The 14,967-nt window shown below is 38.2% G+C and overlaps 1 protein-coding gene across 7 annotated transcripts in view; it reads left to right on the forward strand.

Annotated features, from left to right (window-relative positions):
- LOC149560803 (DNA-directed RNA polymerase I subunit rpa43-like) overlaps window positions 1-14,667 on the forward strand; it is a 169,069-nt gene extending 154,402 nt beyond the window's left edge. For 6 of the 7 annotated variants that reach the window (XM_089824828.1, XM_089824827.1, XM_089824829.1 and 3 more), the window contains 2 exons: window positions 13,655-13,768; window positions 14,071-14,667. In XM_089824828.1, coding sequence (XP_089680954.1) covers window positions 13,655-13,768; window positions 14,071-14,446 — 490 coding nt within the window. In that variant the 3' untranslated portion in view covers window positions 14,447-14,667. Of the gene's footprint in view, window positions 1-13,654; window positions 13,769-13,894; window positions 13,952-14,070 lie in introns of all 7 variants that reach the window. The other variant, XM_089824832.1, reaches the window with a different exon arrangement.
- Window positions 14,668-14,967: the final 300 nt, after the last annotated feature.

Here is a 14,967-nt window from a genome sequence, read left to right on the forward strand (position 1 = left end):
AGATTAGCCTGAATCTTCTCCTGATGAACTTGAACTCCATATTTATTGACAACATGCCCCGGGTACAATATTTCTGTCATACCAAATTCACACTTGGATTGTTTGGCGAACAAAGAGTGATCCTTCATGATCCTTAGGACTTCATCCAGATGCTTCAGGTGCTCTTCCCACGTCCTGCTATAAATAAGAATATCATCAAAAAATACCAGTAATTACTTATGCAATTGTTTGTTGAAAATGCGGTTCATGCATGATTGGAATGTAGTAGGTGCATTCGTTAATCAGAACAGCATGACTAGGAACTCATAATGCCCGTAGTGACAACGGAAAGCCGTCTTTTCTACGTCTTCCTCATGTAGATTTGATGATATCTGGAACGAAGATCTATTTTCGAAAATTAGACCGTGCCATGTAATTCATCTAACACCTCATCTATCTTTGTAATGGGATGTCTATTCTTTATTGTTTTTTGGTTCAATGCATGATAGTCCACACACATGCACATCATCTCGTCCTTCTTTTTGACCAATACCACTGATGATGCAAAGGGGCTAGAATTGGGACGGATCCATCCTTTCTCCAGTAGTTCCTAAATAGCTTTTCGATCTCATGTTTGAATTTCTTGGGATGGTGGTAGGGTGTGGTTATGATCAGCTTGGCTTCTGCTTCTAATTCGATAGTATGTTCAAACCCTCGATGAGGTGGGATGCCAGGAGGAATGTCTATAAAAACTTTATCATATTCATTCAAAATATTCTGGAGATCATCATCCTAGGGAGGTGTCCGTTGCCCTTTTATAGGTTTCGTTGAGACAAAACAATGTGCAACCCAAGCAACATCATTACGTCGAAAAATTGCCTCCATCCGATGTGCAGAAACTTCCTTAGGACCCTCATTTGTCATTCTGCAAAGAAGAACCTTCTTTCCATTGACAACAAAAGTGAAGTCCACATGTTTGAAGCTCTGAGTGCATTCATCAAGTGTCTCCATCCGCTGTATGCCCAAAATAACCTCCATATCATCAAGGTCCACTATGAAGAAATCCTTGGTCATCGTGTAATTCGCCATTGTGATACTTAGCTGAGGAACAAGGTGTGTGTAGGGTAGAGGAGTCCCTCCGGCAACCTTGACCCAGAATCCTGCGTGCTTCTCCGTAGGTAGACCTCTACGTTTCATCAGAGATGAGTTTATGAAGTGTAGAGTGGCTCTGCTATCAAGCATTACCATAACCTTTTGTCTCTGAAGGGTTCCCGTACACGAAAAACTGTGCACCTCGGGCTACCGACTAGGGCAATAATTCCTTCGCACCATACCAATGCTGTAATTCTTACCATACAGTTCAAACTAATCATTTTGGTGTCCTCGTGGGGTTGGTTGTCTTCGGAGGGTATATCTTCTTGTTCGTCCTCATCATTGGACACGACCTCAATGTAGTGGATTTTTCCGTTCCTGAGGCATCTGTGCCCAGGTTCCCATGGTCCTTTGTAGTTGAAACATTGTTTCTTCCTTTAGAGCTCTTGTTTGGTAGCTTCGTCCAACGACATCTTTCTCGATGGAAGTTTGTTATTTTTGTCCCTTGGAAACAACGGCGGTTTGGAATGTGAGTAACTTCGTGAGGATGACGTCGTTAATGATGCCATACTCCTTGCCTTCTTAATGGCTTCTGACAGGGTGGCAGGATTGATCCCTTTTACCCAACTCTTTAGTGGTTATGTCAGTCCGTCCATGAAGAGCACTATCCGTCTTCTTTCAAAAATGTCCATGACCAAAACAGAGAACTTTTGAAATTCTGCAATGTACTGGTCGACTGATCTAGTTTCCCTCAGTTGTGCCAAATCTTTGAAATTGAGTTTTGGATCTTTATCGTCAAATTGATTAATCAATTTCTTAGTGAATTCTACATAGGTATTTATTTGATCATGCCCCAGTGTGATGGAGTTGTGATGCCACCAGTCATGTGCAACTCCCTCAAGTGTAAGGCTGCAAATTTAATTGCTTCTTCTTTTGGCATGAGATTAAGCTAGAAGTAAGTATCTGCCTTCATTACCCACGCTTGCGCAGATATGAATCCAGATCCGTCAAATGGTGATAGATTTACTTTACTCAACTTCCTCCCGAGATCATCATTAAAATATCCTCTGTATCCGCCTCCCGAATATCTCATTCTCAAATCTGCATAATCTTTGTAGGATATATCTTCCTCCAAATTTGCATTCTTCCAGTCTTCTCTCAACTATTCTTGCATTTCTTCAAAGTTCTGTTGCTTCCCTCCGGGTGGTGCCTCCATCTGTGGGGAAAAAGATGCTATGGAAGGTCAAGAGTGTGCTGGATAAGGGTTTTCTTTACTCGACATTGAGTCCGCACTGTGACTATTTTGTTCTCCAGATATTTTATTGTCTGCCAACTTCTTGAGAGTCTCTTCCATGAGTCGCTGAGTGCCTGAATCCTTGCAAGTTCTCTCAGTAGTGCCACGAGTTTGACAACTGTGGGTTCTTGTTCAACAGTCATTTTATCAACGGAATGGGTTCTTCTTCTCTTCCGATTATAAACTCTCATTCACTATCCATAGGCTGGTAGGATCGAAGCTCGGATACCACTGTAATGTTCCAATGTCCCCCTAGTCCTTAGTAATTCATGCGCGTGTATGTTTGAAGACTGCCTGAATACCACATGCAACTGGAAGGCCTAGATAGGTTGTACGGTACCTTACTAGTTTGATGTGGAGGCCATATAGTGTGTAAGATGGGGAAAACAAACTAGCCGTACGGGTGGCAAGTGGACCATACGGTAGATAGGGAAGGGATGTACAGCTGGCAGAGTTGGATGGTCGTATGGGAGGGGGCTGATGGCCTTACGGAAGAGGTGTGGTCACCGTATGGTAGACTGGAGGTGAAGGTCGTACAGTATGATGTCCGTACATAGATAGTGTGCAAATGTAGTACGGTAGGAGGGTCATACGAAGGTGTGGGTGGATGGTGTATGGAAGGCAAAATGAAGGTCGTACAGAAGAATGAGGAAGTAGTACGGGAATGTTTCAAAAGCCGCACGGTTAGGTGTTTGAGCTAGGAATGATAAACCACAACTATGAATGCAATCTTGTTCATACATAAACACAATAGATTTAGATAAAATCCAAACTCAATAATAGAGACTTGAACACAAGTAATCCTTCAACTAATATATGCCAAAAGTTGATGCTCCGATTTCTCAAATCCGAGCGAAGTGTTATAAGCGACGGAATAGGGTGAGGGTTAAATCCCACTGAAACCAGATAAACCAAATAGGGAAGGTCTTTCACTTCCAAAATGGTGAACAACAAAGAACTCCAATAGGTATTTAAATACAGAGAAAATAATCCAAATTGCATACTTACGACTTCTTACAGGTTGTGCTTAAATACCCATCGGGAAAACTTTCCGAGGGTGTACAAAGATAGTTGACGGCTACACTTACCTATGAAAGAAAAACTAAAAATGGGTCCGAAATATTTTACATCAATCGGCCCCTTAGCAAAGATTTGATAAAAATTCTATTTTATGATGGGGATATTACAGGGTAAGTGCCAGTGTGCATCAAGTGCCTCTTAGGTAGTTGACCTCCTTCAAGAGGGACGAAGAAGAGTAGTCCTTCCCTATAGTCTCTGGATGAGATAGAGGTGACATATAGTCATAGGAGCAAAGAAGAATAGCTCCACCTTATCGTACTAGGGTGAGGATTGGTGACAAGACAAGGGTCCCTAACTTAGTTAAGAGGAGTAACTAAGCCAATCTTGGTGATGACTCAATTGGAGTTGTCTAAGGTCTGAAAGCTGGGGAAGTGAAGTACCTAGTCCTGTGGTAGGAGACAAACGGTTTGTTCGAGTAGGTGCATTGGAGGCTTATGATGAGGTGCGTGAGGGGATGTATTGTGGAGCCAATCAGAGCGGTATCAAAGGGGTGTGACATTGGGTGCACAACTAGGTTACTTGGTTGGTTGGATTTGCATTCAGGTAGGATATCTCAAGGGCCGTGGTAGTCCAGTATGGCAATTGGGATATGGTGTTTTGGGAGAGTGCTCTTGATGAGCCAAACCGTAAGGCAAATTTGTGTCAAGTATCCGAAGAGGCAATTGTTGGACATGGCTCAAAGAGGCGGGTCATGTTGGATGGCTAGAAGTGATGGCTTGTGGTGCATGACTGAAATGGGTGAAGTGATTCATAGGTGAAGCTATGGTGGCATAGTCGAGTTGGAAATGGAGTACAACGTCCAAGGGATTGGGTGGATCATGGAATAGGGGCATGGTGCTCAAGTAGGTCTTATATTCCAAAGGAATCCATGGGTTGAGTAAGATTGCATGTATGCATGAAGGGTTGGTTTGAGTGCAGTGGTTGCATGAGGAACAAGGTGTTCGCCAATGAGGGCATGTAAACATAGACATGGTGTTGAGGCAGTCGGGGCTCAGCGTTTGGTTAAGGCACTTAATAGTTCCGTGGGGAACAAGGTTGGGCTTCAAGGTTCATGGTGAGCTAGGGGAGACCAACAAGAGATGGAGTGTTGTGGAGATCAAGGGTGATCGAGAGACTCGAGGAGTTGAGATCATATATGGTTGGTTTTGGAGTAAGGTTGTCTTATGGGGGATGCCGAGGCAAAGATACTGAAGGGCTAAGCAGGGGTTCAGCATGGGTTGAACAAGGGTAGAGCTTGGAGCTTGAGGATGCATACATGGAGTAGCAAAGGAAGAGAACCAAGCCGGTTCAACATGTGCTTCTATTCCGTAGGAGTGTATGTTTAGGTAGTCGAGTGTGTGGACACTTGATGAAATGTGAGGGTAAGGTGTAGTCTAGGTGAACAAAAATGGTTGGACCAAAGGGGGAGTTAGAATTTGTGATTGCCAGTGTCGCGCGTGGTTGGTGATTCTAAGGGAGAAGGCTCACCCTAGGCATGAGCTAAATCCAATCCCCTGAGAACCCGTCCCACAATGGATGGTATAAGCTCAGAGTTGATTGACACTAACTAATCAACAAGTCCTCCAGATGTGAATCAAATGAGAATAGATGAGCACTTGCCACTGTGAACATGTAATAAAATGCTCCAACCTTTGGCAATGATGCATCATCCACTATACCTTAATCATGAGATGGCTCCAATCATTGATCCACAACTGGTAGCGGGGAAGGATCTTTGACAACCTGCTCTACAAATCCCACCACAAAATCGTTGCGAGGAAGCATCGTAGCCATAGTACCTACAATAGCCCCTGTGAAATGTTTGATAACTCTTGACTCCTGCATGAGAGTATTTCTAGAGAGGATGTATAGTCCCTCTTGTATCTCCAGACTAAAAAGTAAATACTCATCAAAAGTGTCAGTGTGATAGAAGTGGAATAAGGCAGGGTCAACCTTATCCACAGAAACCTGCAACTAACCATCCCAACTCTCGTAAACAAGTTCTCTATCACTGTCATTTGCATGAGATGGAGTAATAGATTCGTTTCTAGGAAAAGGAAACAAATCAACATGAGAGCTATTCTACCAACCAAATGATACCCTATGCTCCTGCAGTGAAGGTGATGGAGAAGAGTCATGTACCAACAACAACTCTCACGGGAGTCCATCATAACCACCTAATAACTATCAGTAATCAAATCAAAATCATTTGACATTGTACTGATCTGTAGAGAACCTGAGACAACCTGTGGCTCTTTATTGCTCTCAGTTGTAGTACTCATCTCCAAATAACCAACTGCGTCTGACTTAGTGATGGATGTAGGCACATCCTCCCTACACTCCGCGGGTACCTGATTCCTCACAAGCCACTTCTATAGGTAACTATGTTGTAATGGTAGCCAATAAAGACAATGCTAATCTCAACTTCACGGTCATTTCAACCAAATGTGACTGTCTCCTCAAGAGCCAACTGAGTACATTGTAAAGAGTCCATAGTCACATCAAGTTCATGGGTCAGCTCATCAACCTCCTTTTTCTTTCAGAGCATTCATAATAGATATTGTCTCTCTCAAGAAGGAAATCTATGTTTGCTAACAACTGCAAATAGTTATGTCGCATAATTTAGAGGCCTCACGAAAAGCATAGAACTCCTCAAGGGAAAGTCCACTATCACAATGGTCATCTCCTATAGGAGTACTCCAACCTAAGGTAACCAACATCCGACGAGAAACATCAAAATGCTCTAAAGCTATGGTAATCATGTTGTCACTAACCTTTAGCTGCCCAATTAGATGGTAAGCGACTTGGAACCGCTAACTCCTATATATGTCCTCTGACCCAAACTTGACAATGTGAAAAGAATCTGCATAAAAGTCACTCACCTCATGAAGTGCAACATCATGTGTGCTATCATCAATATACACATCAACAACTAAGATGCTAAGCGCATCAACAAATGGCCCAATTGGTAAGTTACAAGTTGCTGATATGATAGTATCTTCACACATTGCTTCCATGGTAGCTGCAAGTCTATCTGAAGAATGATCCTAGGACCTATTATCAACACATGCATTTTCTAAATCATTCTCTAAGGTCTAATATGAAAAATCAGACTCGTTGTAGCATGAATTTTCATCATAAATCACATCATAAGTACCCAAATCCTGAGTACCTTCATGTGGCAACAACCTAGAAGCATGTTCCTTAAGTAAAATGGCTGCTACCTTACGATAATGTAAAGAGTTTAAACTTCTGTTGCAAAAACCCGAATTTTTGTTGTCATCCACAAACCTCTCTGCATATTCTCAGAACTCCTTCTAAACTTTAACTATAAGCTATTTATTATGGCAAACTGATTTATTAGGTTTCCTTGAAGGAGTTCCAAATATATCTTGCTCTATTTTTTCCCCATGCTTCCCTCAAATATATTTCACCATATCAGTCACTTCTGAATTGAAGCCAAGCAACCCAAGAAACTATCAAAACCATCTATTTTTTTATACTTATCTAGCATGATCTAGTATTCTTTATAAATTATATCAGCTTCCAATTCAATTTCTTCTCTATTTTTTTCCCATGACTGAAACAAGCAAGAGTGTTGGTCACTCAAATAGCAATAGAAGGACCATTTTGTTATTCCCAACCCCCAAAAGAATGACAAGAAACCTCTCTGATACCACTATAAGTACCCTTGCTAGTTCTAACTCTGACAAACACTGGATTCGCTTCAATTGTGGATGTTTGACATTTTGCCAAACACTTTGCAAGCAGCCTCTATCTTGCTGGCTTTTATCTTCACATTGTGTTTGGGTTGAAATGTGGAGTTTTTGCAATGTGAAAGTTATATAAATGAAGCAAATTTCAAGTACAGTGAAATATAACTAATTAATGACAATTATGTCACTGCTGTTATAAATTTAATGGACTGTAATTTCTTTTTTACCTAGGAATTCAAAATATACATCCAGATGACAAGTACGGCAGTACTTTGCAAAGATTCATACTTGGAATGAAGAATACACCATTTATTTGTAAATCTGGGCACTATTGGTGACTAGTGTAGCTTTTTCTATTATTGAATGTTTATGCAGATCAGAAAATGTACAATTTCTGCCTAGAATGAGTGAACAATGATAAAAGATTTCAAATAGCTCTGGAACAAGCACCAAACAGCCTTCTAAAGATATCAATTCTTCCGACAATGAGCACACGCTAGCTAAAGGAAGAAGGATGTAAAATCTGGAAATGATTGCTCACAAAACTCTATCAATCTGCACTTAAATGTCTTTAAATTGATCCTTGAATGATCAGATAAGACCCTTGTAAATGTAGAAACCTCTGAAAGGTTGATGTAGAACAATGACAAACACAACCAACAATCTCAGTGCAATCTTTTAGCACCTTAAAGCTGAGTAATAATGGCTTCCAAAATTGCAATGGCTTCTTGAAACCGTTTCTGGAGAAGCTCCTAAAACTCACCAAGTATCAAGCTGATCAATTCAATATATATGAGAATAAGCCCTCGAGTCCCTTTTCATTCTTTCTTGTGAGAGCTCAAACACATACCTTACCAATGTGGGATAAAAGATATTTTTCCATATATTTGCTTTTCTTTCATTTAAAGTTGTATAACTTTTGTATGCTTTTTCCATAGTTTTGACTTAGGCACCATTTAAAACATAGTTACACCGCCCTGGGGGACGGGGGCACAACGGAATGGGGGGACAAATTCTCGGGACCAGGGGATAGAGGAGCCTTAATTTGGGGATAGTGGGGAGATGGCGTCAGGAGACAGGAGGGGGGTATATATATATACACATATGGTACTTAAAATGCTAGTTATGAAAATATGATTGCAATATAAGATATAGAGATGTAAAATAGTCAAGACTTGAACATTGCATTGAATTGGAACATCGAACATTAAACATAAATAGTCGAATATGCAAATAGTCAACATTGGGATGTCCCCCATCCCCGGTGGAGGTGGTGGAATTTGGTGCCACTGTTGGGGATGGGGGAACAGAGTCCCTAAGTCCTTGGTGCGTTGAAGTCTCTGGGACATGGGGCAAAAAGGGGGGGGGATGCGTCCTCGTGTTACTATGATTTAAAATAAAATTATTTAAAGAACTAATTGATGGGTTATGGCCCCATTGTCCTTTTAAATGATCATCAAAGTGACTTTATTAAAGTACTTTATTATAAGTTATTTAATATCATTAATTACACTTTTTTTAATAATTCCCAAGTCAATTATTAATTGCCACTACAAATGGGGTTCTAAAAGGTCATCAGATGCCTTGCTAAATTTAGTGACCCTCTTAACTGACTTTCTAGAAATCGTAAGTCTTAAGAAATACTCCAAACGAAGGTAGCAGGAAACTGCAGCTGATGACACTCGGCGCTATACCATGATTGCCTCCAGTAGCCATTGCCAAATATAGTAACTGCCAGAATAATGAACTCACTATAAATAGTAGGTCCCTCAAAGTGAACCAAACGAAAATCTGATGTGCTTAGATCTGGTCAGTAATTGCTCTACTCTCTAGAGCTGTCCAAAAATAGCAGGTATCAGCGTACAAAAATGGCCTCTATCCAAATGATTAGTCCACGAGGGGCACAATAATGGACTAATCTCAATAACTCAAAGTCAATTGAGAAAGGGGACGTTACAAATTGACATCTGAGTGGAGTGGATGAAAGAAATATACCAAGAGGGTGAGGAGATCAGATGTTTGTGACAAACCACCATTTGTCACACATAAGTTTCTTGTATTTTTGTCACTTGTTTTGTAGAATTTAGTACTTAACATTCTTCAATTTATTTTGTATTTTTTATTTTAAAATTTGTTCATTTTCTCTCCAAATTGCATGTCCTATTGCTGAATGAAATCAGAATACATGGTCTATCCACTTAGTAAAGATTAACCGATTGGCTACAAAAGAGCTGAAGACTTGGTTTCTATTCATTCGAATTCATGTCTTCTTTCACCTAAGGACCCCCAATAAAAGAATGGGGTAGAAAAACTTTGGGATGTAGCCCCCGAGTGTACCAACTTGGATGATATCATTGAGGATCTTGCTAGAGTCATTATAGATGATGACGAAGATGCCATACCTACACATGTTGCATCTAGTGCAAGTGGCAATGCTTTGGGTTTAAATGATCTTGAATATGCAGTAGTTGAAATGCAATAGACATTTTTTTTTTAATCCTTTTGATGATTGATGAATGACATTGAAGAAAGAAGACAATTACCATTTTTAATTGTCAATTTTGTAATTGCAATGATTTGCATTTGAATCACGAACCTAGACATATGTGATATGGCTTATTTGAGTTGTGAACCTAGACATATATGGTATGGCTTATTTGAATATTTGAATCACCTATTGCCATTTAACTTGAATCTTTGCCTTTGGATTTTAGGATTGATCAATGGTGAAGTGCAATACTATCAAATAATTTAATTTTACAATTCTCTCTCTCTCTCTCTCTCTCTCTCTCTCCACACACACACACACACACACACACACACACAACATGCACACGTGCACACACACCACACACACACACATAGGTGTACCCAAATGTACCCAAACCCCCTACACACACACACACGCATGCACGTGCGCGCACGCACCCACACACACAGGTGTACCCAAATGTACCCAAACACCCCTACTTTTCATGCATGTACCCAAGTAGTGGGTTCTTGTACTTGTGCCTGTGCCCATACCCATATCGGCAACTTAAGTCCTTCCATCATCATGATGCCATCATCATTATAGTGGTCAAGTTGTCTAAGGTGACTCACTTATCCCACATTAGATCCATGTATAGTGTTGCTTCTATGCCATGTGCGTTCATGGAAGATATTATGCGCTTGTGTGGAATATCTGACATGATTAGTTCAGACTGGGACCTAGTGTTTCATGTTGTGGGCCTTCTTACAAAATGCTTTTGGTGCATAGCTTAGTTTAAGCTCTTCCTATCACTTGGAGAGTGACGAATAGAATGGAAGAGTTGGGCCAGTTTTACCTTGGTCCTTTAGATAGGGCAATACACTTGATGCTTTTGCAAGTCAAAAGCCTATGATAAAAAGAAACATTCACAAAAAAAGTGCCTTAGGCTATTAACTATCATGCTTGTTAATTACTTATGTAAAATGATTCTCAGTGGTGACTTTTGGATTGCCAATGCTAGTTAGAGGAGTAATGTGGGCAAATTCCCTTTTACTCAGTCCAATCATCTACCCATGGGTAAGAAATTATGCAATTTAACTTTCTCAAAGTACTGTTATCTTTAAGGGCTATTCTAGGGTTGTATTGGGTAGTCGTTTTCATGGAAAGGGTGCAACTTACATGGATATCTACATCTCATGAAAAATATTACAAGAAATATAATCCATGTAATCTGACCTCAATAGGCTAAATATGATATATTTAGAGGTATTCATGTCGTGTGTCATTTGTCAAGGGTTGTAAAATATTGCAATTTCCTATTTATAAAAATCATGACTTGGTCCATTGAGTTCGATTGACTGGTTCAGACGGAATATTGCCAAACAAAAGGTCCTGCTCAAAACAACAACATTATCAGGGTCTAAAATGCTTAGAAGAGTTTGACCACTGAAATAGTTGCCGAAAGGTAACCAAGGTTTCATAACTCCCTTGGTAAAAGTAAAAACAGCATTTACCATTAGCAGAAACAGGGAACATAATCTAGTAGGGGCAAATTTTGTTTTAAGCTTTTGAAGGATATAAGGCTGCAAGTGTCAACATTGATAAAACAGAACAATATTTAGGAAGATCTGTAATTTTCTATACAAGTTGCAAGATACACAATATTTTTCTTTTAATTTGGATATTGACAAGAAGATTTTGACAAAAAGAAACTCAGACTATCATCTCAGTTTGTTTTGATTCACAACTACTCAGCTTTCTGAACAACTTATGATAAACAACACACTTAGTTACCAATTTCATACAAGATAACCTGCTCCAGTTTCTTTCTCAATGATTATCAAATGTAGATCTCCTCCTCTAACATGGAAAAATGGAAAAGATAATTATCCCACAATCAATAAATTGATATCTTACAATTAAGTTATTGATATCAGAGTTAGAGGGACATTAATGTAATATGAAATAAATTTCCCATGGCACAAGAAACTGCCAAATTGGGGTTGGGGGGTTCTTTTTGGATCTTCATTCAATTGTTATTTGTAGGTAAATTAAGATTCACCCGTACTGTTGGGATTAGATAAAAACTGTAAAAGAAAAGGAAAATGATTAATATTTCTCTGACAAATCATCATATAGAAAAGATTTCTGCGAGATGGGACTCGTTTAACCATGGAAAATCTTTCTCTGGAGCAAATTAAAATATCAGGAAAAGATGAGGCCAGCATGTCCTAAGGCTACTACAAAAGACATTGTCAAAGTTGCTTTCCAAAGAGTAGTTAAAAATGAGCAGGATTGACTGAAATGCAGATTTTATGAACCAAAATTATGCATTTTCAAAATTTGTGAAAAACTCTTTGATTTCCCCCAAAGTTAGATCAAACCTGCAATAACCCCAACTGATTATAACTTTGTCAAACATCAAATTCTTCTCTAATTCAGTTAAACACTTTGCAAGCAAGCTCTTATAACACTATAAAATGTTGTGCAATTCTGATTTTTATTTCTTAATTGCTAACTTGAAAATTTCATCAAACACTTTGCATACAAGGGATATATATATTGCAGATCTAAAGTCTGATTACTTTCTAAATGCGAAACTTTAATTGATACTTTTGCAAAACTCCAAACAACCAACAACAAATGTTTTTGTATTTTTCTGAAACATAGAGCATTGACTATAAATGAGAAAATATGCATTTACATCAATAAGACATTAGGGCAACAATTCTGATATAAAACTCTGATATAAATCAGAGTACAACAAATTTTACAAACCCTACCAATGCCCTAAATATCTACTCTCAAACAATGCAAAATGTAGTAGATAAAAACCTGGAATTGTTCCAAAAATATGAATTTTCCTATAGCAAATTATTGTAGCAAATCACTGTAGCGACAACACTATAGCAGCGTCACTGTAGCAAAGTTATTGTAGCAGTGGTATTGTAGCAATATCCAACTTATTCCTTACTCCACAAATCTGGCCCTAGGCCACAAATTTGGCACAATGAAAAGACTTATTTGTCTTCTCCAACAGTCGCGACCCTTCGAAAGATATTTTACCACCTCAATTATGCAAATCAATGGGAGTGTTCGTTCCCAACGATCAATGTAACAATTGCAGAAACCCTTGGCTCCACAAGCTATCCGGAAGAGTAGATGGCAACACATTCGATGCTCAACAATGAAGTTGGCCTCTCTATTTATTCTTTTCCTCCAATAGATAAACCTCTTTCTAGAAGAAATAAAATAATATTAAAATCCTCCTAGAAGATTCTTTTAATTTATTTATTTAACTTTAGTCTATTTTAATTAAATTAATTAAATATAAAGTCACCTTTTAATTTTAATTTAATTAATGACTTTATAAGAAATTAATTTAATCAAGTTCTCCTTATTTCTCCACTTAGCCTTTTGAGAATGTAAAGGCTAAGAACTCCACTGAGATGCTGAAAGGATGGGGACATTACAAAACCACACTTTGTTGACCAAAATGCTGGGTTGACCAATTAATTGAAAAAACAGATGTTTTGGGCAAAACATATGGTAGCAAGTATGAGTGGAGATTAAAATTGGAACAAATTTTCATCTTTTAAAGATTTTCAAAACTATGGAATTCAATATGAACACCAGAATTTTAAAAGAAATGTGATGAAAGTTCATCAGTTTATAATGTTGGGAAATTGGCAACATTGTTTGAATTGACTGCTGAGTTTGGAATGCAGGGATTATATAACTAGATACATTAAATAGAGAAAATCCTAAAATCAATGGAAGGGGACAAATTATTAAATGTTAACAATTTTACTCATGACAGAATTTTATGTAAGCTTTAGCCAGAAATAAGGAAAAATGTTGTTAATGTTTTTTTTATGGTGCCCGCACTATGGAAATTTACATGGCTCTGTTACATATACTTTCTGGTTGACATTAAGCAAAATGTCAAAGAGCTAAATTGTACAGGTCTAGCAATTTCTTTTAAGTGATGTGCATTATGCATATATTCAAACTAATTTATTTTAAAAACTTTTTAATTTGTAGTGTGCAAGAGGAGTCCTTTCTGGACATCTGTGGGTCTTTGAAGGCTCCAAACACTGGCTGTGTCAACTGGCTAATATTGTCATCGGAGAAAATTCCAGCTTTGGATTCGGAGAGGTTTGGGATTTCAATTTCCTCATTAAATTTGTTTTCACAATTATGTTGTAATGCTCCTTATATTTGCAACATTGTCAAGATCCCTTTCAATGATTCACATTAGTATTCTTTGACTGCCATTCACAGCTTACATGCATGATTCGCATTAGTGTTCTTTGACTGCCATTCACTGCTTACGTGCAGGTGGCTTTATGAATATTCTCTTTAACTCTCTGAATATTTATATGTAATTCAGGTTTGATTACTTTTCTTTGCATTTCATATTTTCCAGGTCTATACTAAGGTTTGACTGTGAAGTGCAGGAAAACGAAAAAGAATGAGAAGAAAAGAGAAAGGATAATAGAAAATATGGGTGATGAAATTAAAGATGATGGCCTATATGGAAAAGATCTTCATTTAGATTATATTAAGGAAAGTGGATACAAACAGAAGTCAATAAGTAAAAGAAACGATAGAGATACTGAAGTCAGAGATGGAGGCAAAGATAGTAGTGAATTTTGTGCAGAGTATTTTTATGAAAGAGGTTATAAGCACAAATCCAAAAGAAAACTAAATTCAGATATTGAAGCCAAAGATGGTGGCATTGTTGGTAATGAGTCTCCTGCAGATCTTTTTCATGAAAGAGAGCACAAGCATAAATCAGAAAGAAAAAGGGCCAATATAGATGCAATTATGTAATTTTAATTTGTGAATTGTATGATGTCAGGAAATCACTTCGAGAGACCTCTGATTATTCCCTCCATATTATTTGATATAATATTGACATGATTTTGAGAATAAAATAATTTGAAGCCCTTCTGACATTCCTAGAGTTGTGCTATACCATTAAGTTCAGGTAACCCTTGTAGCTGTAACTTGAATTAGTGGATTGAAATTTATGTTGTGATTAGGTTCTATCATATTCCATGGTGTGTGTTAGATCCTATCCTGTTCATAACCTTGTCTTGTCTTCAAGTAGATAGCTTCATTTGTATTATTTCTATTGGAAAGGGTGGGCATACATAAAAATAATAATCATTATGTCATGAATTTGCTATATTAAAGTTTATCAAGACAATTTTACTTTGATATGTATTGGCTTATAAAATCTGTATTTTCCCATACAAAGCGTCTCTTCCAGCTATCATATTTTCTTAACCTATATTTAACTATACTAGGATGATGTATTCCAACGTTCTCCTCATCATTATGCCAGAACC

This window comes from Cupressus sempervirens, chromosome 4 (genome assembly GCF_028749045.1).
Source record: "Cupressus sempervirens isolate cs-2001-9-10 chromosome 4, ASM2874904v1, whole genome shotgun sequence".
In the NCBI taxonomy this organism is placed as follows: Eukaryota; Viridiplantae; Streptophyta; class Pinopsida; order Cupressales; family Cupressaceae; genus Cupressus; species Cupressus sempervirens.